Here is a 25,613-nt window from a genome sequence, read left to right on the forward strand (position 1 = left end):
TAAAGACATAAACTAACATATTTTCTAATCAATTAAAAAAAAAAATTCCATCAGTCAGATACCAGTACACCGTACGCTCATGCTCATGGTATCAACACAGTCATTGGTTCTCCGCATTCTGAACTTCACGAGTTCACTTTAAATCTAATCTGAAGGCGAATAGTAGGCTTATTTTGGCATGCTGTCCTGGGGGAGGGGTCCGGGCCCGGAGCATAGCCCAAACCCAAATAACTCACCTTATCCCTAATTTGGGATAAATAGATTAGAAGTGAGGAGTTGGGGTGGAGGAGGGATGCCGAAAAACTGTCGTGGGACAAGAGGTAGGAAGACTGGATATATATACGATATAGATCGGTATAGATCTCTTTCTGGGGCGTAGCCATCTTTTCAGAAGTGAAGGGGACAGAAATTATATATATATCAGGGGCGTAGATTACGCATGGGACGCGGGGGACATGTCCCCCCCACTTTTAATATGGAAATTCATCCCCCGCACTTTTTCAGTCAAATGTGTTCGCATAGATGTTTTCAAGAGCTGGTGTGAATAAATATAGATTTAAACTCAAAGAGACAGGATAGTCTGCGCATGACCTGATATTTTATTCGGACCCAGAAGCGCTAAACACTCCTGCAGTGTGTGTTTCATTCATCCTCGAAGCCGGAGCGCGCTTTCGCGCAGAAAGTCATATCAGGAAACTCCTAATATGGGCAACAGCGTCCAGCTATCGCTATATGAAAACAGTTGTTTTGACAGAAGAACTGAAACTTTTGGAAACACAAAGACATTAATATACGATTGCGAAAATATATGGTTTTTCAAGTCATCTCCAGCAGGTGATAAATACAGTATATCAACAAAAAAGTGCTAATTGACATACCCTATTTTCCGGACTATAAGTCACACTTTTTTTCATAGTTTGGCTGGTCCTGCGACTTATAGTCAGTTGCGACTTATTTATCAAAATTAATTTGACATGAACCAAGAGAAATCAACCAAGAGACATGAACCAAGAGAAAACATTACCGTCTCCAGCCGCGAGAGGGCGCTCTGTGCTGCTCAGTGCTCCTGTAGCCTACACTGAAAACATAGAGCGCCCTCTTGCGGCTGGAGACGGTAATGTTTTCTCTTGGTTCTAAATAAATGCGACTCATAGTCCAGTGCGACTTATATGGGGTTTTTTTCCTCATCATGACGTATTTTTGGACTAATGCGACTTATACTCAGGTGCAACTTATAGTACGAAAAATACGGTAGATTTATTACAGTATAGAAACTATTCTGCCTTATTATGTGATAAATAAGTGTTTGTAGTATATTAAAAAAATGTATTATTATTATTTATTATTATTATTACCATTATTATTTGTTATTGTCAAGCAGTTATAGATTTCTAAGCAAATTAAAAGCTAGAAATTAGAGAATAATTAAAGTTGCCTATAGTATCCGCTACCAGTCAAGTCTCTTCTGTTCACCAAGCCCGCATTTATTTGATCCAAAGTACAGCAAAACAGTAAACTGAAATATTTTTACTGGACTGTTTAAAATAACTGTTTTCTATTTGAATATATTTCAAAATGTTATTTATTGAGATTTTAAAGCTTGCTAAATAAAAGTATTCATATCTATAATTTCTTTTCCAAAAAATATATGTTTTTGAATGATATACTGTATAATGTTGCAAAGGCTTTTTATTTCACATAAATGCTGATCTTTGGATCCTTCTATTCATCAAAGAATGCTGAAAAATAATTTACTCTTGTTTTAAATATTGATAATCAGCAAATCAGCATATTAGAATGATTTGATTTCTTAAGGATGTGACACTAGACTGGAGTAATGATGCTGAACATTCACCTTTGATCACAGGAATAAATTACATTTTAAAATATTTTTATATATATATATATACTTCCACCGCGTAATCTATGCTCCTGGATCTCTTTGTTGGAAGGCAAATTTGGGTCTGTGATAAGATGACAGACAGAACGAACTGAATGCTGATAAACAGTCCATGCCGAAAAACTGCCATGGGACAGGAGGTAGGAAGACTGGATATAAATACACGCTTGTGTGCTAGTTAAGATGATTAGCTAAACGAGATGCACCTGTGCCAAATTGGATGATTATCTGATCGTGCTCCTTCCAAACTTTAATAAAACTACATCTATCTAAAAGAGCCAGGATCTATTAAGTGTACTTTTGACTCAAGAAATGCTAACTTGAGACACAATTTTTTCAAGCAATTCAGAAAAGCTCTGGTTGAGAATTAATTTGTTTGAGAACTAGGCAGAGTGGCTTATTTTATAGTAAATGAACTGAGCTGCTCTGAGATTCTCAAAAATGTATAATGAGTTACATACTTATAAATGAACACCGTGGCACACAGTTCACTCTGAAATCCGTGGTGCTTTTAAATTCCAGCCATTGTGATTTGATGACTGCAACAAGGCATATTGCAATATTGATTTTATTTTAAGATATTGCGCATCCCTAGTGGCAACATTATGCTCAGGGGTTGCAACTTGGATAGAGCCAAATATAGGTGTGTCCTGAAAGAGTCATTATTTCAGCCATGATACCTAGCACTTACTTTCATGATATATTTCCCAGCAGGAGCTTAGAGACAGTTCAGTATCTTAGATTAATCCAGATGTCACTTTCCACCAATACTCTCCATCCAGTTTGGAAAGTTCACACCGACATTTTCAAATGCGGAAATGCATCCTAAACCCACTGTAACTGTAAAAGACAACTCTCCTTTTGTCCGTGTTGCACAAATTTGAGGCAGTTTCTATTGTGAAAAATGGCAATCACATTTTTTTCCCGTTATATCCATCTTACTAAAGAGACTGATTTTTTTTTTTTTTATAGCTGTGGTAATAGAAAACCTGAACGTCTGGAACTGAACATTAGAAATACATCAGTAGATGTCTCTGAAACATTCAAAGACATCTATACATCCTGCACATTCTTTCTTTGGGCATCGATTGACAACATGACATCATCAATAGTTAATAAAAGTATTACACCATACGAAGACAGTAAGTACTTGAATATCTGGATGTTGATAGTGATGTGAAGCTAGTTTTACAGTTACTACACTTAATTAGACATTTGTTCTTCGTCATTTTGCATATGCATGTGTCAAGATCTAGTTTTTAGTCTTTTAAAATGGCTTTATTTGTATGTATGTATTTATTTATTTTTATTTTAGCTATCATAGGTCCACCCATTATATTCATGTCTGGCTGTGGAGATTGTCTGAATATCAGCATCTTTCTACCCAGTGAATCAATGAAGATAGATCATCTGCATCCTTTTTATAATTCTGTGTCCTTCGATATAAGTTGGAAGAAATTTGGACAGAAAGAGGTAAGTATTCCTGTGAGTCTTTTTTATATTTTTTATTTTTTTATATATTTTTATGCTCAAACAGAAAAAGATAAAGAAAAAAGATAAAGACTTTGCTTAGTTTACCATTTTTTTTTTATTTTTTTTACTGAATCTGATGAAAACATGTCCAAGTCAAGTCAAGAGGCCTATTTTAGAAATTGGTATGGGCTACAAAAATACTGATCTGAGTATCTGTTTTCTGTCTGTCTGTCTGATTGACTACAAGACCTTAAAACCTTCTAAACAACCCAACATAAAAAAAAAAATATATATATATATATATATATATATATATATATAAAATCACTGCTCTACAAATCCCAATAGGGGAAATTAATATATTTTGTTCCTTATTATTTTCAGGCAAAGGCCTTGTTGATTTTGTTGATTCATAAAATGCAAATCATTCACAAATCATTTATTCATTTAGCATTGTGACATTTTTATGATAAATAGTTAGCATAAAGGAAATGTAGGGGAAAATGTGCTTAATTGTAATGAAAATAATTAAACTCATAATACAACATTTAATAAAGGAATAGTTTAACCAAAAATGAAAAATTGCTGTAAATGAACTCACCCTCCAGCCATCCAAGATGGCTGACTTTTTTTCTTGACTACAACAGTAAATATGATTTTTAGCTGAATCCGTAGTGCTTGTTAATTCATAAAATGCAAGTCAGCAGCAGCTCACTGATGCAGGCACTGCATTTGATGTGCTCACAGTGGATAGCATCTATACCCCCACCACTAGCAGCGCCACTGCTGAGAATGAATGAGACTGTTGTCTGTTGAGGCAGTTCTGCTGTGGTTGTTGAGACAATGCTCTAATTGCAGCTTGTGAAGAGAAATGCAGACCCACCCTCTTTTTGCTGAGATAGCAGACATCAAAGGAGGAGAGAATGATAAACAAACAACCATCAGCCCCCCTCAAACTGCGAACTTTAGCACACCAACAGTCAAGTTGTTTAACAAAAAAAAAACACCAACACGAACATGGCAGATGTTTGAGACTAACAGTTAAAAGGATGGTTCACCCAAAAATGTATATTAGTCCAAGATATACTCACCCTCAGGGCATCCTAGGCTTGTCTGACATTCCTCTTTCAGATGAACACATTTGAAGTTATATTTGTCATTGTCCTGTCTCTTCCAGTCTGTATAATTGCATTGAATCTTGCCCTTGTTTCTGAATAAAAAAAAATGTAAAAAAAAGTATCCATCATAAAACTACTCCAAAACTAATGTTAATAAAGGCCTTCTGAAGCAAAACAATGCATTAATTTAAGAAAAATATAGATACTTAAAACTTTATAAACTGTAACGTCCAGCTTCTGGTTGCTCAAGCAGGCATGTACACAACAAGGTGGTTGAGCATATAAAATGAGCTTTAAGGAAAGGCGCAACGTAAGTAAGATCTTGGGAGAGTGTGGCGAATGCGGATGCACAGAGGAGAAGGAAAAACAAAACACCTGTCACAAACTTATTTAAACATCCAGTTTCAGTGTGAAGGCAGATGTGTTTAGCTTAATATGCAACATCATGCATCCGTCCAACATAAAGGACTTTTATGTGATAGGAGTACTTAGGAGCTAAAACATTTAAGATTTATCAGTAATTGATGTTTAATAAGGAGCCAGTGCAGTGTTGACAGAACTGGATTTATATTGTCATGTTTCCTGGTTCTAGTGAGAGCTCTAGCTGCTGCATTTTGGACTCGCTGCAGTTTGTTTATTAAGGCTACAGGGTAACCGCTCATAATGCATTACAGTGATGTAGCCTTGAGATCTTAACCCTTTCACGCATAGTGGTCACTACAGTGGACAGCTATTAAAAAAGCATTTTCTTGAATTTGCACGGGTTTTTATGGCAAGGTTGCACATCAATCTCTTCATTGGACCCTGGTGCATCATCCTATAAATTGCAACCAAGTGGCAAGCCTTTGTGTTTCGATTTTTCGCCCCCTCCAAACCAAGATGGCCAAGGGTCAGTCAGACATGCCAAGTTGCTCCAGAATATCCACCCATTCCTTCTATCCTAGGAGACTCTTGTAGGTAAAAAAAATATTGCAGCATAAAGCAATATCTAATGAGTCATATTACAGTACAATTTTCCAAGTTTTGATTTAGATTGAGAGAAAACTCTGATTAATCACATGTCCACTGTAGTGGACGTCATGCATGCAATGGCTATATTTCAGCTACAATTCATAATTATAATGTGAATATTGTTTTTGAAATTTAAAACTTAAAAACTTAATATGCATTGACTTTTTCTACTGTAAATAAATGTATTTGTATTATTAGAATGTAATTTTCATTGACATCGAAAAAAGTCATGTGATTACATAATGTATGACACTTGTAATGCATTACTTTACTTGTTAGATCAAAAAGTAATCTGATTTTATAATGTATGTTATTGTAATGCGTTTTTTTACTAATAACATCAAAAAGTAATCTGATTACGTAATGCATGTTACTTTTAATGCGTTTCTTTACTCATAACATCAAAAAGTAATCTGATTACATAATGCATGTTACTTGTAATGTGTTTCCTTTCTCATAACATCAAAAAGTAATCTGATTATGTAATGTGCGTTATTGTAATGCGTTTTTTTACTCATAACATCAAAAAGTAATCTGATTACGTAATGCATGTTACTTGTAATGCGTTTCTTTACTCGTTACATCAAAAAGTAATCTGATTAGGTAATGCACATTACTTGTAGTTAATTACTTGTTAGATCAAAAAGTAATCTGATTAGGTAATGCATGTTACTTGTAACACATTACTTTACTTGTAACATCAAAAAAGTAATCTGAATGGGTTATGCATGTTACTTGTAATGCGTTACGCCCAACACTGATCATTTCAGATGAGATTGAAAAAACGTATCGCTAGGTTTTCTCAGAGGAGGGCTATGATAGAAATGTGCATGTCCATCTTGAACATAATCAGAATTATCAGCTAATAAGGGTAAATATCCATACTCTGGTGCACTGGAGGGAGCATCTGAGTGGTTTCCACAGTTGTACCTTGACAGGCTGTAGAAAATTCTGATGGAATCACGTCCTCATGTTCTGATATCATAGATACGCGAAGTGCAACTTGTATGAAGTTGTATGAAGCCATTGCAATATTTTGCATTTATATTTTTTGCATATATTTTATAGTTTTCACATTATTTGATATAATTGCATTGATTAGTTTGTTAAATTCACATACTTTATCTGTTTGATTATTGTCTTATATTTAATACAGTATATCTTCAGTTTAAACCAAACGCATGCTGTCCACTCAAGTGGACATCTGAAGATCTCTTTGAAAAATTTGTAAAAAAAATAAAATAAAAATCAATTCTTGTTTTTCATGCCCTAAAATCCTGACTGAGGTTATCATAATTCATGCGTGAAAGGGTTAAAGGTCTTACATTTCTGGAATTGAGATTGAGAGAATTGCTGTCATTTAGAGATGTTTTTCACTTTGAAAAACTATTTTACAAATTCTAGAACTTTTAAATTAATTGCTATCAAATAGCAGACCCATGTTTTTGGCCATGATAAAGACTTGACAGGAAATCCATTAAACCTAAGGAATTTCACCTTAACAGATAAGTACAGTCAAGAAGGGTTGTTGAATTGATAAAAAGTATGTGAAATGGAGAGAGTTTGTCATATATTGTGAACACAGGGAAGACACAAGTCCAATAATTATTATAATATTGTAATATTAGCTTAAAATCTCAGGTGTACTTCAAGGGGATCAGCTGACAACAAAGACAATGTAACTGCCATATCAACGTCCAACTCTATCACTTGCATATATCCATTTTATGCAATTTCTCTGATTTGTAGATTAAAATTAGGTAACACTTTAGAATAATGCTCCATTGGTTAATGTTAGTTAACTACTTTAGTTAACATGATCTAAGCAAGAACAATCCTTCTACAGCATTTATTAATTTCAACATTTACTAATGCATTATTCAAATCAAATGTGCTTGTTAACATTAGATAATGCACTTTGAATTAGCATGAACTAAGAATGAATAACTATATTTTAATTAACTAACATTAACAAAGATTAATAAATACAGTAATACATGTACTGTTCATTGTTTGGTCACGTTAATTAATACATTAACTAGCATTAACTAATGGACCATTATTCTAAAGTGTTACCCTTTTTTTATCCTTGTGTCAGTGTATATCTCACAAATCCTTCAGACTGGTCAGCTGACATTCTCATTTATGTTCATTTACATGACTTTTATTTATCACGTGTAACAAGGAAAGTTAAGGTTGTATGATCAGCATTGGCCACCACACCTCTTAATCACTGTTTATTACTGCATTTATTTATTTACAAATTTATTTTTTCATGAGATTTATGGATTTAGAATTTGCTTTAGGCTGGTTGAGATCACTTTGTAAAGAATAAATACTACTCTTGCTCAAAAATAAATGTGGATTTTAAGATATTATAAAATAATTTAACAATGAAATAATGTTAGATTTAATATTTATAATTTAATTAATTTAATTACTGTTGATAACTGAATGCTTGCATACTCCTTGATTATGTTCTTTTTAATCCTAGGCCAACCAGATCTCTGTATCAGGTAAACAGTATGTCCTGCAGAATCTTCAGCCTGGTGAACAGTACTGTGTTAGAGTACTTCCCCAAATCATTTCTAACCTCAACACTCACCCTTCTGCTTGGCAGTGTGGATACACCAGTAAAGAGGAGCCAAGAGGAAGTAAGAAAATACCTTTAACCATAGCACTGTATTATTTTTTTATTCTTTTTGACAAAATGGCAAGATGGGGCCAGTGTGTGTGGCATGCTGTCTGCTGCTCCTAGTCCCGTTTGTGTTGTTTTTGTCAATTATTTGTAAGAAAACCCATTCTCTACTGGTATATGATCGCCAAGCACTGCTCAATATTGGATTTGTTGCAAAGAACTTGATACAGTATGAACAGGATGGACAGCGGACATCACCTTCATTTTTAAATGTCATTCCTTTGGAGCTCTAGCGTGCGCCAGTTCCTCTTTCCCAGAGGAGGCGTAGCAGACGCCGGGGTAAGCGAAGTGGAATGCTGGTGAAAATAAACCTTAATCTCGCTAAATGCCCCCAGATGAAACTGGAACTTGGATTAATGGAAGTGATTTAAGCGCATTCTCAGAGGTTTTACCTATTGACTGCACATATTTTAACTCTCCGAGGTCTTCTGGACGAGGAGGAGGAATAGCGACTACTTTTAAAGAACAATTTATAGGTCACGTTTTCCCTTTTTTTTTAAGCTTTGATTGTGTTTACATTGTGCAATATAACATGTGTTCATGTTTCGCATGTAAAAAAAACAGTATTTTTCGCACAATTCACTTATCTGTATACCGCTGTTTTCACTGTCATAAAAACGGGCTGATGACTTCTGTGAAGTCCCTCCTTCAGAAATACGTAACGAGTTCTGATTGTGGCAGCGGTTCCTGTGTTGTGATTCGACAGCAGCTTTAGTGCACGCTGCCCTCCTGGAAATGTGATTGGGCTAGTTTTGGACTAGTTTTGAGAAGCACATGGGCAGGATTTGTTTTGAAAACCTGGCAATCCTGATTTGAACGCACCTGCTGGAGATGTACTTCTAATCACAGAACGCCTTTACTGACGAGATGCGCATGAAAATCACATTCTATTTTTTTGCACAGGCCTACCATATAGTTAACAAAGCTAAACAGTGTTGCCCTTTGTGTAATAAGTTACAGAAACTGTTAAACGCACCAACTTAATAAAATACACTTACCAGTTGTGATCCATAAACCATGCCTTCTCCAGACAAAGAGGGAACTGCTCCATCTTTCAAGAATAATCTTTGTACGAATCCGGCATTAAACTGATTGAGATTGAGGAAGCTGTCCTCAGCAAAATGTACTGCACATAGTTTTACATGTGGATTATAATTTTCAGGAACCGAGTTAAACATAAATTGTAACCATTGATCTCTAAGTACAGCATCCCTGGGAAGGCCAAACAAAGGTGATTGGACTCAGAGATGAAAATAACAGCGTTTCGACGACATGGCGACAAACGCAACTCTTCCTCCTTTCCGCCCCCTTTTTTGTGTATTCCTGTGGGCGGAGCCCTTGTCAAAAAATCCTAAAGGATTCCAATAAGAAAACTGTACAGGATTCTAATTGGAATCTCTATCATATTTTGGAACCGTTCCTATAGGATTCTGATAGGAATAGTCTTGTAGGACAAAACATAAATATCCTGTAGGATCAGTCCTATAGGATTTTAATGGGATCCAGTTGGGTGACTGTTTATATGGGATTTCTATTTTTTTTTTTTTATTATTATTATTCTAAAGGTACACTTTTCCATTGTATTTGTTTTATGAACAAATAGTACTTGCATTTTGATTAAACTCACCCTGATGTAGACATTGTTTATTGTATGTTGCACAACCTTTAGTAACATTGTAAACAACATGAGAGGTGATTTGTGCAGCACACAGCATTAGTGCAAAAATTTCTAAGGCACTGATAATGGATTGATCATACACATACACACGCGCACATACACACACACACACACACACACACACACACACAATGTAGCACTTGTGTCCTCCAATGTAAATATCCACTGGACCAGTTCTAGACTCGAAAGGAGTGAGGAGAACCATATAAAGTGTACACAGGAAACTAAAAGTTTAATATAAAAATAACACTTTACTGTAACAATAATAATAGCAAATACAATCACAACAAAGAACAATAAAACATCAAACAATATGTAGAATTTGATATCGTAACTCAATTAATGTAAATGTAATGTAAAAATAGAGAAAAAAACTGAAAAAAATATTATGTTAAATATATTCCAGAGCAATCACTAATGCTCTATCAATTGAACATATGCACAATTACTTCCTGGTTTTAGATAAGCCAGCTCAGTCATATCCAGTCAATTGTACTGTGCTTTAAGGGGAGTTACCTTTGCTCAGTTTCTCTACAAAATCTATTCACAATTTAATGAAAATTTTTGTTTATCTAAGAGGACCAAATGTCCACATTTACCATTTCAGGAATGACAAATGTGGGTGTTAAATATTAAGCAGGTAAATCTCATAAATTGTTCTGGACTCATTGCTACGATTGACAGTAATAACGGAAGACAAGCCAATGTCAAAATAGAGTGGTCCATTAAGTGATTCAGACTAAATTCACAGTAGCAAAACTACAACAGTAACAAGTCTGTGTTGACAATATATTTAGCAGCTTTTACAGTTAAAGATAAAACTTTTAAAATGTAGTTACTAAATTAAATCTAAAAATATAAAAAAAAAGTGTAATTCATTATTTAATTGTTAAACCATTAATATTTAAATTTCATTTGTAGTTAACTAGTTAAGTATTTAAATAATTCTCCCTTATACACTGTTGGTGTTGGGACATATTTTTGTTCTTATTAAATGTCATGAGACTTTGTGATTCTAGCACTTTTTTTTTATTCTGACAAGAACTAGGCAGGAGAGGTTTCTGTACCTATGTAAACCACCACAATCAGCTTTAACGGAAGTTTACGAGCTGGCTTATGTTTATGCAAAAGTTATAAAGATCTCCGTGCATATGGTCAATTGTTTATCAGGCAACGTAACAGGTCCTCGCTGACAAAGGCCCGTCATCTTATTCTCTTGTCATGCATGTCTTCTCCATGTAACTTAGACACACACACACACACACCACAGGAGAATTGCTGTCCCATGTGTCAAACTTTTTAACTGGAACATAAAACCTGACCTGGACAACAGCCCGTAAGAACATATAACTCATAAATACAAATAATTAAATTATTGCGCTAAACAAAACCGTAAAGCCCAATTCAAAACAGCTCAAAGTGGCAGAACAGGCATTTTTTTACTCACTGCTCCGGTGTTTTATACAATTAAATGTTATTATAAACTGCATACAATAATATTTCATTAATATCAGTTGTTAAACAATTTAGCTTTTGCTATGTAATGGCAGACTCCTGTACTAATCAGAAAACGAGATCAACAACTCACCAACAGATATAGTTAATTAACTCAAAAATGTTTGTTTAGGATGCTGCCCAGATAAGTATCGTTATTTCTTCCCTTTTAGCGTCTTTAAACTTTTAACAAGTTTAACAACGTTAATACTCGATTTCTCAGCGTCCTCTCCTCTTTGACCGTTACTGTTTAAAGTATGCACGCTACAGTTGCACGCGCACTACATTCGGATTTCTTAAAGGGGAAGCGTCACGACAATACCATTATAGATGTTTGTGTTTCTATGAATTTTTAGTCACATCTAAGACATTTTAACTTATTCGGACATTATTAAATACCATATTTATTATTTTTGCCTTACTGTATTATGAATTTCGGTTTTTATATTTGTGTACATTCATGTAGGCTGCATTTTTATTGGTTACAAGTACACACACACACACACACACACACACAGTGTTACTCTAAAATTTTAAGTTACTCTTAAAAGTAATTAACATAATCAAATAAGATCCTACAAAACAAAGTGAATTTCCATTTAAATATCACAATGTCCAATATGATACAAATCAATAAAAGATCCTACATGAAAAATTTAAATTCCATTAAATAAAACACAATGTCCAATAGGATTCTAAGCATCAAATAAAATCCTACAGGACACAGTTAAATTCCATTAAAATCAATCAGAATGTCCAATAGGATTCTAAAAATCAAATAAAATCCAATAGGACAAAGTGAAATTCCATTAAAATCAATCCGAATGTCCAATAGGATTCTAAGATTCCAGTAAGATCCAATAGGAGACTTCCATTAAAATCAATCAGAATGTTCAATAGGATTCTAAGAATCCAGTAAGATTCAATAGGACAAAGTGAAATTCCATTAAAATCAATCAGAATATCCAATAGGATTCTAAGAATCCAGTAAGATCCAATAAGACAAAGGGAAATTCCAATAGGATTTTTGACAAGGGAGGTTAGTCAAAAAACGGTTTTAGTGACGTCATTCCTGCAGGAACTAGAGGGATGTAGTCCAAACGGGCCGTTCGATGTAGGCGAATTCTGTTAAATAAAATATCTCGCTTGGCATTGAACTTTGAGCTTTAGAATTTTACAGATATTATTTATACTCTAACAACAACATTACACACTAACTAAATTTTGAAACATGGGATCACGAAGAACGGGACCTTTAACTGTCGCCAACTGTCTTTTAAACAATAATTCCAGTTTTGTGTTGATTATCTCTGAACTGTGTCGTTTCCAGCCAGTGCTTTGCGTTGTGATATATCAACCACCTAAGTACAACCCGAATTCCGGAAAAGTTGGGACGTTTTTTAAATTTTAATAAAATGAAAACTAAAAGACTTTCAAATCACATGAGCCAATATTTTATTCACAATAGAACATAGATAACATAGCAAATGTTTAAACTGAGAAAGTTTAAAATTTTATGCACAAAATGAGCTCATTTCAATTTTGATTTCTGCTACAGGTCTCAAAATAGTTGGGACGGGGCATGTTTACCATGGTGTAGCATCTCCTTTTCTTTTCAAAACAGTTTGAAGACGTCTGGGCATTGAGGCTATGAGTTGCTGGAGTTTTGCTGTTGGAATTTGGTCCCATTCTTGCCTTATATAGATTTCCAGCTGCTGAAGAGTTCGTGGTCGTCTTTGACGTATTTTTCGTTTAATGATGCGCCAAATGTTCTCTATAGGTGAAAGATCTGGACTGCAGGCAGGCCAGGTTAGCACCCGGACTCTTCTACGACGAAGCCATGCTGTTGTTATAGCTGCAGTATGTGGTTTTGCATTGTCCTGCTGAAATAAACAAGGCCTTCCCTGAAATAGACGTTGTTTGGAGGGAAGCATATGTTGCTCTAAAACCTTTATATACCTTTCAGCATTCACAGAGCCTTCCAAAACATGCTAGCTGCCCATACCGTATGCACTTATGCACCCCCATACCATCAGAGATGCTGGCTTTTGAACTGAACGCTGATAACATGCTGGAAGGTCTCCCTCCTCTTTAGCCCGGAGGACACGGTGTCCGTGATTTCCAACAAGAATGTCAAATTTGGACTCGTCTGACCATAAAACACTATTCCACTTTGAAATAGTCCATTTTAAATGAGCCTTGGCCCACAGGACACGACGGCGCTTCTGGACCATGTTCACATATGGCTTCCTTTTTGCATGATAGAGCTTTAGTTGGCATCTGCTGATGGCACGGCGGATTGTGTTTACCGACAGTGGTTTCTGAAAGTATTCCTGGGCCCATTTAGTAGTGTCATTGACACAATCATGCCGATGAGTGATGCAGTGTCGTCTGAGAGTCCGAAGACCACGGGCATCCAATAAAGGTCTCCGGCCTTGTCCCTTACGCACAGAGATTTCTCCAGTTTCTCTGAATCTTTTGATGATGTTATGCACTGTAGATGATGAGATTTGCAAAGCCTTTGCAATTTGACGTTGAGGAACATTGTTTTTAAAGTTTTCCACAATTTTTTTACGCAGTCTTTCACAGATTGGAGAGCCTCTGCCCATCTTTACTTCTGAGAGACTCTGCTTCTCTAAGACAAAGCTTTTATAGCTAATCATGTTACAGACCTGATATCAATTAACTTAATTAATCACTAGATGTTCTCCCAGCTGAATCTTTTCAAAACTGCTTGCTTTTTTAGCCATTTGTTGCCCCGGTGCCAACTTTTTTGAGACCTGTAGCAGGCATTAAATTTTAAATGAGCTAATTAAGTGGATAAAAGTGTAAAATTTCTCAGTTTAAACATTTGCTACGTTATCTATGTTCTATTGTGAATAAAATATTGGCTCATGTGATTTGAAATTCCTTTAGTTTTCATTTTATTAAAATTTAAAAAACGTCCCAACTTTTCCGGAATTCGGGTTGTACAACAATGACTTTTCTGACTTTTTGTCTGGAATTATGGCAAATTATGACAGTATTTTAATTATTGGCAATTTTAATATCAATGTCTGCTGCCCTACGAAGCCTCTGGTTAAAGACTTTTTACATTTAATTGATTCTTTTAACCTGGTTCAGTCTGTGATGGGTTCAACACATAAGCATGGTCACACATTAGATCTCGTCTTATCATGTGGTTTACCCATTTCAAACCTTGAAATTTCTAAAGCATTTTTCTCTGATCATATGCCTGGTCTTTTTGACATTTAAATTCCTTGTTTTTCTAAACCGGGTATTCCAGCTTGGCGATGTAGTATATTTAACTCCTCCACTGCTGCTCAGTTCTCTGCTCTTTTTCAAAATTCTTCTGAAACTTATGTTACCTTTCCATCTTGTTTAAATACTGAGGAGCAAACCTCACTCTTTAATTCCACCTGTCAAAGTGTTTTGGATATTGTTGTTCTTTTTTAAAATTACTCATCCTATGCCAAGAACAGAGCCATGGTTGAATGATATTACTTACACTGTCAGATTTGAGTGTAGGAGAGCTGAACGTCAGTGGAAAAAATACAAGCTGCAGGTTTCTTTTGATATCTTAAAGGAGACTTGGTACAAATACCAAAAAACTTAACCTGTTAGCCAGCACCCCCCCATTATGGGACTCACAGCTGAAAGTGCTCTACCAAACTTATAATTGTAGTGCTGTGTTCACACCAAACGTGAATAGAGCGTCTGGCGCGAATGATTTCAATGTTAAGTCAATGCAAAGGCGCGTTTACGCGCGTCTGGAGGTCTCGCAACGCGGAAGACGTGAATTCGCCTCATTTGTGCGTCTAGTTCGCGCGAATGACGTGAATTGAGCGTTTCGCGCATTAAGCGCGAATGGTGCTTTTGTGCATTTAAGCGTTTGATGCGAATTCACGTCTGCCACCCGAGTTGAAAAATTTTAACTTTGGCATCAGTTCGCTCCGCGTTAACCAATCAGGAGCCTGCTAGGAGTCACTCATTCAACATGGAGGAACGACTGATGTTGTCAGTGAGCAGTCAACCGGAGCTATATGACAAAAGTTCATTTTTTTATAGACCTATATACATAAATATAAATAAAAAGGACCTATATATATAAAACATATTAATAGTTTAATTGAATAAAGGCCAAAGATAAGAAACGTTTCGTTTTACCCCAAACAAATTATATTTTATCTTGAACCACTAAAGAGACATCAGAGCCAGCGGCAAATGTCAGAAGGTCTAGCCGAGGTGAGGCTGCTCTCGGCGGATACATGAGCTCTGAGCTCCCGCTGATCGCATGGAGCTCATCTCCAAAATCGGCGAAACAGGTTTTTTTAAATAGACGCTGTCTTTATAAATAAACCGCATATTTGAGTTTAAAACTACTACATTCTCCCTATCAAACATCGTATAGATTTTAAAATTTTGCTCATTACTTATAAAGCCCTGAATGGTTTAGCACCTCAGTATTTGAATGAGCTCCTTTTACATTATAATCCTCTACGTCCTCTATGTTCTCAAAACTCTTAGATTTAATACTTTTAAAACTACATTTCATGACACGATAACAGTAATATTTTGAAAATTATCCGAATAAAATGCCGGTTGAAAATGCTGCGTGAACTCAGCTGGCAGAAGCCCCCCCATGATGCGAATTCGCGTCTGTTGTGAAGTTAATTTCACGCGCGAATGAAGCGAATTTCACACGCGAATAAAGCGAATGATCTCAAAATGTTCAAGCGGCAAACTAGACACGTTAGACGCGAATTTGACGCTCTATTCGTGTTTGGTGTGAACACAGCATAACAGTGTCCTACTTCAGTGTGTTACAAACATAATTTTGGTGTCTTTGGAAAGAAGACCCTTTGGGCTTTTTATCAACTAGATTTGATAATGCTCAAAAATATTTAAAGTTATAGACACTGAAGTGCCTTGAATTTTTTTTTTACCACACTTAAATATTTTTTTTATTTGATATGAAAATACATGAAATGATACCTGGAGCAATCTAGAAAAGTAATGGGTTGAAAGTCTCATGTCTCATGAGTTTCTATTTCAAATCTGAATAAGATATCATGAAAAATGAGACTCCTGCAAATATTTTTATGAGACTATGTCTACACCCCCCACCCCCCAAATATAAGAAAATATATTTCCCAATAGTATTGAAGGCTTCTACAAACTATTTAGTCAGTAAACATACCACTGCATAGTTTTTTTTCCATTATAAAACACTAGACAGAAACTTAGACATCATATAAGTGATTTATTTGAGCACTAGAAAAATACAATAAGAATATCTGAGTAAGAAAAATGAGAATAACAAGAAAAATAAAAAAAAGATTTAACTTTGTTTACCAGTTACAGAAAATCCTGAGATTGCTAGAAATGCAGCATTTACTATGAATTATGATGTAAATAAGTGCTGATGGCCTATCATACAGATAATGTGCCATAATACAAATGTACAAATAAAAGTACAAATACACACATACAAATGTGCCATAAAAGTAAATAATCCACTCGCTCTATTCATATAGACTATTCATATAGTTCACTATGATAGCCGTGATTGTGCAGTAATAGCGAGCTGATTTGGACTGATTTGCACTCAAACAGATGGTAATCATGCAGATACATTCACATTCAACATAAAACACACTCTCACATATATAAAAACTGTTGAAAAATAAAAGAAACAAAGAAAAAGGCCATCCATATTAATCCATATTACAACGTTATTGCTTCGTTGGACTAAACGTGCTCCATGAGATGTCGTTCAGTGGACCCTTACCTTTCTGACTAAACCGGGATTTACAGCTGTGGATGTGTTTATGACTCGTTATGTTTGTATGTGTACTGCTTACACAAATGTAGCAAATACAGTCTTTATAAGCTTTCCATTGAAAAACAGTGATCTGTCGTCGATGCTTGAGGCTTAGATCTTTATAATGATACATAGATTGTCAAGATTAAATTTGTCCCGTTTTATTTAATCTATTCATAAACACTGACACGTGCAAGTTGAAAGACGTTCAGGACGAGGGCATCTTTGTGCTGGCTAACAGGCTAAAGCTCAGAAAACAAAGTATTTGTCTAATGTTATTCTTAAAAATTCTCATAAACCTTGAACGAGCTGTGTTCAACCGAGTCTCTGCATTTCTCACACAGAACAACCTCCTTGACAGCAACCAATCTGGCTTCAGAAGTGGACATTCAACTGAGACTGCCTTGCTCACAGTTGTTGAAGCCCTAAGACTGGCAAGAGTGGAATCCAAATCTTCAGTACTTATCCTGCTTGATCTGTCCGATGCTTTTGACACGGTTAACCACCAGATCCTCCTATCAACCCTACTGGCATAGGACATCTCAGGAACCACACTTCAGTGGTTTGAGTCTTACCTGTCAGATAGGTCCTTCAAAGTATCTTGGACAGGTGAGGTGTCCAAGTCACAACATCTAACTACTGGGGTGCCTCAGGGCTCAGTTCTTGGACCACTTCTCTTCTCTGTCTACATGGCATCATTATGTTCTGTCATTCAGAAACTTTTCATACCACTGCTATGCTCATGACAGTCAACTCTACCTCTCATTCCATCCTGATGATCCGACAGTAGCAACTCGCATCTCAGCTTGTCTAACAGACATTTCTTGCTGGATGATGGACCATCACCTTCAACTCAACCTTGCCAAGACAGAACTGCTTGCGATTCCAGGAAACCCATTGTTTCATCACAATTTCACCATCAAGTTAGGCACATCAACCATAACTCCTTCAAAAACAGCCAGAAGCCTTGGAGTTATGATTGATGATCCGCTGACTTTCTCAGACCACATTGCTAAAACTATCCGATCCGGATTTATTCAACATCAAGAAAATCAGGCCCTTTCTTTCAGAACATGCTGCACAACTCCTTGTTCAAGCTCTTGTTCTGTGCAGGCTAGACTATTGCAATGCTCTCTTGGCAGGTCTTCCAGCCAGTTCTATCAAATCTTTACAATTAATCCAGAACGCGGCAGCAAGAGCCGAAAAGATAATTTAAGGCATTGATGTTTGCCTGCAAAACTACCACTGGCTCTGCACCCATTTACCTAAATTTATTACTTCAGACTTATGTGCCCTCTAGAAGCTTGTGTTCTGCAAGTGAACTCAATCATTCTACCAGGAATAGAATCATTGAATGATAGAATGAAAAAAGCAGCTGAGTCCTCTAACACTAGCTTGCTCTATTCTTTTTCTATTCTATCTGTTTTTTTTTTATTTATTATATTACTTAAAAGCCCTTGCTATGTGTACTGTGTTAAGCTAACTGACACTTGTTATAACACTTATCATTGTTCTTTTTGTTGTTTTTAATTGCTTCCACTGTCCTCATTTGTAAGTCGCCTTGGATAAAAGCGTCTGCTAAATGTAAATATAGTGTAAATGTTAGGGGGACCATATGCACCGTTCATACGGGACACATCCCAGGCAGGATTTTAATATTGCCTAAAATATCCAGGTTTTGGCTATTTGCACTGTGCAGGTTGATCATTGTGTAACATTCATAAGAGCTATAAAGAGCAGACGGCTCCTTATGCTTTCGAATCGCTTTCACGTGTTTGTTCGTACGTTTGACTTGAAGCATTGTGGCGCACTTTGTTTATTTGGATTTGTGCGCAGCAATGCTTCAAGTCAATCGAATGAACAAACACATTCGCATACCAGTATTTGCATCCCTTAGGATGCAAAAATCTTACCGGATTATTCATATCTGTGCTCGCACTGTCGTTGACACAGAGAGAGCAGTTAGCATGTTTGGTTAAGAAACATCTTCACAAACTGTCTTTTCAACTACACAGTAATATTTCTGTCTTACAGTCATTTATATTATCACAGAAATTTTAAATAAATTTAGAAAGTTTATAGTTCAGATATAAACATTGATGTCTATATTATAGCGATCAAAATATAACAAATCCCCTTTTGAAAGTACTGCGCTTCAAATAACGTTTGTGTCGATTGCATTGTTTTGTTTATTTGATCCAAAGTACAGCAAAAACAGTAAAGTTTTGAAATATTTTTTACAATTTAAAATAACTGCTTTCTACTTGAATGTATTTTAAAATGTAATTTATTTCTGTGATGCACAGCTGTATTTTCAGCATCATTACTCTAGTCTTCAGTGTCACATGATCTTCAGAAATTATTTTAATATTCTGATTTGCTGTTCAAAAAAACATTTATTATTATTATTGTTGTTGTTGTTGTTGAAACAGATGAGTAGATTTTTTCAGGTTTCTTTGACAGAGTTCAGAAGAACAAAATTTATGTGAAATATAAATATTTTTTTATAAATGTCTTTGTCACACTTGATCAATTTAAAGAATACTTGTAAAATAAAAGTATTAATTTATATACTTGTGATAATGATAATAGTAATGACAATAAAAAAAAGAATCGTAGGAGAATCGTGATTTCTATATGAGACCAAATATATCGTGATTCTCAATTTATCCAGAATCATGCAGCCCTAGTCCTCTGACACACAAGAGGTTTTAAAAAAAAATTGTGGATAAAGTATCAGTTATCAGAACACACATTATACCTCCTTTTGTGGACCCCTCTGTACTGATCACTTGCTCAGTCGTTTCTAACCAGTTTGAGCCTGTCTCTTTCTCTTTTGAATATGTTATTAATCAGATGAAACCCTTTATCTGTCCCACAGATATAGTTCTTTTAAAGTTCCACCACGTCTTTTAACCCCTTACCAGTCACCCCCCATTTTCGGCATGGAGACAGAATTGACATACCCAAAATAAAAAGGTTTCTGCTCACGAGTCTTTCTGACTAGATACATAATCAACATATGTTCACAAAGCTTACACAGAATTACTCAGACTGTTATTATAATAAAGATATATAAGCTCAAACATAAAAAATAAAATAAAACTATTTGTTTGTTTTAAGTTTTGATCTGTTTGTCCTCTAGGGGGCGAGTATGTTGTGTCTTTGGTTTATTAGGGACTGATTGCTGGCACCTGTGGATCCTGTATGTTTGGCATAAGATGTCCAAGCAGCCAAATCTGGGCAGCGGGCGAGGTGTTCAGCAGCGGCTCTGTGTGCCTTATTGTTGTGTCTTAACCCCCCCCCCCCCCCCCCCCTTAATTCTCCTATCGTTATGTCTGTCATTTTGGTAATAAATTCCCTATTGTACGAGCTGTGTGTCTATGTCCTCTCGTGTGTTATGGCTGCGGTCGTAACAATCTGTAAAACTGTGAATTTTATTAAATATTTTCTAAGGCCATGTCGTGTGTTTTTAGAGAAGGCTAATCAGATTGATTTATGGCACTTCAAGTCAAGTCAAGTCTGCTTTATTGTCAATTCTTCCACATGTACAATACATACATACAGAGAATCAAAATTGCGTTACTCTCAGACCCCCGGTGCATACAGATAACATTAACAGTAGAGCCTAAAAATCTAGATCAAATATAAAATATAAAAAAACAACTATACCATAACGGAATGTAAAAAAAAAAGACATAATAAAATAAAAAAAATTAAATTAAAAAAGATTAAGTTAAATAAAGCAGTGCAAATCAGTGAAGTGAACAAACCATGCAAATAAAAGATTTTTAGTGCAAAAAAGAAGCTTATTCAGTCTGATAAATTGAAAAAGGGCTCAAGAGCAGTTATTTTATTTAACTGACTGATGAGGTGGTAGAATGACGTCAGTTCCATGGTGAATGAGGTAGTGAGCAGACCAATGCTGCACAAAGTGACTGGTGCATGCCATCGTATATTAGTGGAGGGGGGGGGGGACCTGGGGATGTAGTTGTCCTGGTCTCCACTGTCTTTCAGGGATTTAGAAAGACCGCGGAGACCAGGACAACTAGAGCCCCAGATACAGATCCCCTGTAAAGACCTTGTGTCAGACGACCACCAGGACAAGACCACAGGAAACGTCTTGGTACATATGTAACCCTTTGTAACCCTAGTTCCCTGAAGGAGGAAACGGAGACGTTACGAATTGGATCTCACCCGAGAGCCAAATCACCTTCGAGTGGTACAAAACGAGCCAATGGTACACAAAGTACCTTGGTCTGCGGGATTTGCATCACGAGCTCCGCCCTGCAGAGCGGGTATATAAGGAGCAACGCGAGCAACTCGCATTCAAGTCTTCGCTGAGGAGCCGAGCCAGTGACCCGGCCATTCAGCGGAACAGCAATGTGGCAAGGGGACGTAACGTCTCCGTTCCCTCAATCAGGGAACGAGGGTTACATACGTAACCAAGACGTTCCCTTTCAGTCGATCACATTCGATGTTACGAATGGGGTCCCTAACGAAACGCCACATGGCTGTCTTCCAGTGACCCGTGTGAGTGATAGCACCCTGTCGTAAGGCCAGCACGAGTGAGGGCCTATAGCTCACAGAGAATACACTGGGTAGCATATTCCAACTGGACGTATGCTAGCAGGCTGCCTGCCCGTGGGAGGACTTACAGAAGGCAGGTATCCACCAAGGTGGTTGATACATAAGAACTCTGAGGTACCCAGCCCGCAGGGTTGAAGTTTCAATGACAGAGCTGGCAAGGGGCTTGCCAAGGGAAAGACACATGCTGCGGAGAGACTTACTGTGGACATACACACGTGGGATTGCCCAGAAAAGGGGAATCGCAACACATGGAGGCACCTAGTCCCACACAGGGCTGACCAAAGGGCATGTACGCACGTGTTGGACATAAACAGTGCTGGAGGAACCCAGGGTCTTATATGGAGTAACTCGAGCGGTATGACCGCCGTGGACGCCATATGCCCCAGGAGCCTCTGAAACAGTTTCAGTGGAACCGCTCTCTTGCTCTCGAATTGTCACAGGCAATTCAGCAGTGACTGCGCGCGCTCGTTCGTAAGCCGTGCGAACATGGCGACCGAGTCTATTTCCATACTGAGAAAAGAGATCCTCTGCACAGGGGAGAGCTTGCTCTTTTCCCAGTTGACCTGAAGACCCAGTCGGGCAAGGTGTCTGAGCACCAGATCCCTGTGCTCGCACAACCGCTCTCAAGAGTGAGCTAGGATCAGCCAGTCGTCGAGGTAGTTGAGGATACGGACACCTTGTTCCCTGAGAGGAGCCAGGGCTCCCTCCGCGACTTTCGTAAAGAAGCGGGGAGACAGGGCCAACCCGAATGAGAGAACCTTGTACTGATATGCCTCCCTGCCCCTAGAAAGCAAACCAAAGAAACGGTCTGTGTTGAGGAAGAATAGAGACATGAAAGTACGCGTCCTTCAGGTCAATCACTTTTGCATGGAAACTGGCAAGGGGAGAAGAGAACGAGATCGGCGAGGAAGCACGTCCCCAACTGTCGTTCGTGGCCTCTTGGGACCTGGAGGTAGAGGAAACAGCTCTATTAGTGAAGGTTTGGGTACCACCAATCGCAGGGCCAGTGGCGGAACAAAAAGAAAACGAGAACAAAGGATTCTCCCCCGTCCCTCCTCCGGGGGAAGGAGTGGTCCTGCTACAATCTCCTGACGAGCTGACGTCTCCAACTCCGGGTCGCCCATCTCAGGAACGCCGCTTGGTGTTCGGTCGATGTATCGACTGCACACAGAAACACACGGGTGAAATGACATCTTTAAAAAGGCGCAAATCTGCCCGTATCTCTTTTGTGAAAGAAATTTGCTCTTTCAGAGAAGTCGAAGCGCTCAGGGGAATGCAGGAGCTGTCGCAGGAAACCCAGACGAACCGCTGAATCGCACCGTCACACCAACTCCAGCTCTTGCTTGTAGCACTCAGGTGAAAGCAGCACACGATATGCTCGGCTCCGACAAAAAAAACATGAAAACACCGTTCTGTCGGGAAAGAGAGAAGCCACTGCGTGTGGACGTGCCGCCATGACTTCCCATCTCTGTAAGCTCTCATATGTGCTCTTTCATTGTGTTTGGCTCTGAATACTCCCCCTTCATGATTCTATTGTTCTCACAAAATGAGTCTTTCACACCTCTGCCAGGTATGAAACATTATCCGCATTATTCTTTTATCATTATTCTTTTGTTTTTATTCCACCATTATTAGCCTTTATTCTGGTATTTCAAAGTTTACCAAGCCACAAAGCTCCAATCCCAGTTATACTTTTACCTCATTTTTATTAAAAGCCTTACTATAAAATTATGATCTTACGTGAATCATTATGAAAAAATGCATCGTGAAGAAGGACCACACCTGCTATGTAGCAGCATTAGAGCTAACATTAGCATCAAGCTACATCAGACTATTTATGAAATTACTAGTACACTTTCACTCAAAACTCACTTTGAACCGCGATTGAGTCTTTGTAATAACTTCCCTACAATCACAAAAGGAAGTTTGAACTATTGGGCTGATCAGGAGATTGTGCTCGCCCCAGGGTGTCAGTAAGAGCACGGCACAGGATTCAGAACATTCTGACTTTACTGTAGTAAACGTGTGTGTGGTCTGAAATAAATAAAAAACATATTACAATAATATAATGACAACATTTATACATGATATTCACATCTAATACAATTCTTAGTTAACTGCAATACTTAAATTGCCCTCTAGATGGGGCATTCAGCATGTATAACTGTAATTTGCAAATTCTCAGTGTCTGTTATAAAGTGCTGAGTAATCATCATATATGAACGGGATTACGGAGAATATGATCAAATCAACATCTAAACACTTATTAACCGAATTATGATGCACCAAAGCAATGATACATAAGAAATGAAGTAAATAAACAACTTTATATGTGTAATCTGTTATATTTAACTATGTCAGCGTGAGTTCAGAACTCTGAGGAGACAGACATCTCGCTAATTTCTTTCAAATAAAGCCATAACAGGGCAGGATAACTATATTAAGTATCACAAAGAAGTATATAGACTTACATCTTTGCATAAACGCACACAAAGTAGGCAAACTCCAAAGATTAATATCAGGAACTCAGGAACATGCGTTCATTCTCTTCACTCCGCTCGCTGACAAGAGAGGTCGGGAAGTTTTCTAGCTCGCCACCTATCGTCCTTTCCCAATGTCATCCATAAAGTGGACTCTGATTGGTTAGACCTCCTTAAAAGTGATCACGGGTGGAATTTGGTCGTTTACTGTTGTAAAAATATGCTATTTATAGCCTTTTACATTGCTGCACAAGTTAGCATTTCAGATGTACATTTGTAATATTAAAAAAAAAAATGCCCCAAATCTCAAGAAAATCAAATACCAACCATTTCTATCGTAATCGTGTGTTTATTATTTGGATATTTCATGGATAAAGAGGTTTATCTGTGTTGTTGTGGGCAGATATCAACACTGAAGTGTACAGGAAATACATCAGCGGATCTGAGGGGGCGGGATACGATGCACAGTTATGATGGACAAGACACGGACAAATCAGGTCTCTGTCAGCGGCAGCGTGCACAAGGCTCACTAACACACATAGACAGCACTGGGTGCAGATCATTATCATCAGATCACGTAAATCAGTGGAACATGAATAGAAATTATGATTCTGTCTGAAGAAATATGAAGTAAACATCAATAAATATATCCATATATCTCAGCAGATATGCAACTTTGGACTATAAAGCCTTATTGACGCTGTTCAGTGAATCTATGTAAACACAATTAAACCGCTGCAGACATGACTGAATATGAATGCTTGGTGAATTCTATTCTAAAAATATACATATTTATTATTTTGTACTCCAGACATAAATTACTAAACCGTCACTGCAACAATGTTATATCAAAACATTGATCAAATATCGAAGCTAAGTAGCCCATTTCATAATTATAATTACTGTTAACCCACAATAACAAATTGTAACCGATTAATAGCCTGTTTTCATTTGCTGCATGTTTTTTTTTTTTAAACACGCTAAAAAATAAATAAAGTATATATAAGTCATAAGTTGCATTTTTTTACATTCAGAAATAATAACGGCTGGCCTAATAATGTTAAAATGTGCCAACAGGATATTTTTAGTTCCCTTCACTTTACAACGAATCCTTTAAATTTAACAAAACAATAATTAAAAATATATAATTCTAATTGATAAATATAATTGCGGTATATAATAATATAGTGGAAAACCCTGACACCATGTACAACACAAAACAGGACTGTAGGGTTATTTTGTAAATAAATTTATAAATCAAATCAAACTTACTAATACCTCTGCAGACTCAGTTATGTAAGACATTGTCCTGTGATAAATTTGCATTTTTCATGGATAATGGGTTAA

The 25,613-nt window shown here is 36.9% G+C and overlaps 1 protein-coding gene across 1 annotated transcript in view; it reads left to right on the plus strand.

Moving 5' to 3' along the window:
* The window catches only part of LOC132152621 (uncharacterized), a 116,636-nt gene that overhangs the window by 42,344 nt on the left and 48,679 nt on the right, over positions 1-25,613 (plus strand). Inside the window, exons 4-6 of the mRNA XM_059561383.1 lie at positions 2,873-3,042; positions 3,216-3,373; positions 7,997-8,156. Of these exons, the coding sequence (XP_059417366.1) occupies positions 2,873-3,042; positions 3,216-3,373; positions 7,997-8,156 (488 nt within the window). The remainder of the gene's footprint in view (positions 1-2,872; positions 3,043-3,215; positions 3,374-7,996; positions 8,157-25,613) is intronic.

This window comes from Carassius carassius, chromosome 11, assembly GCF_963082965.1.
Source record: "Carassius carassius chromosome 11, fCarCar2.1, whole genome shotgun sequence".
Taxonomy (NCBI): domain Eukaryota; kingdom Metazoa; phylum Chordata; class Actinopteri; order Cypriniformes; family Cyprinidae; genus Carassius; species Carassius carassius.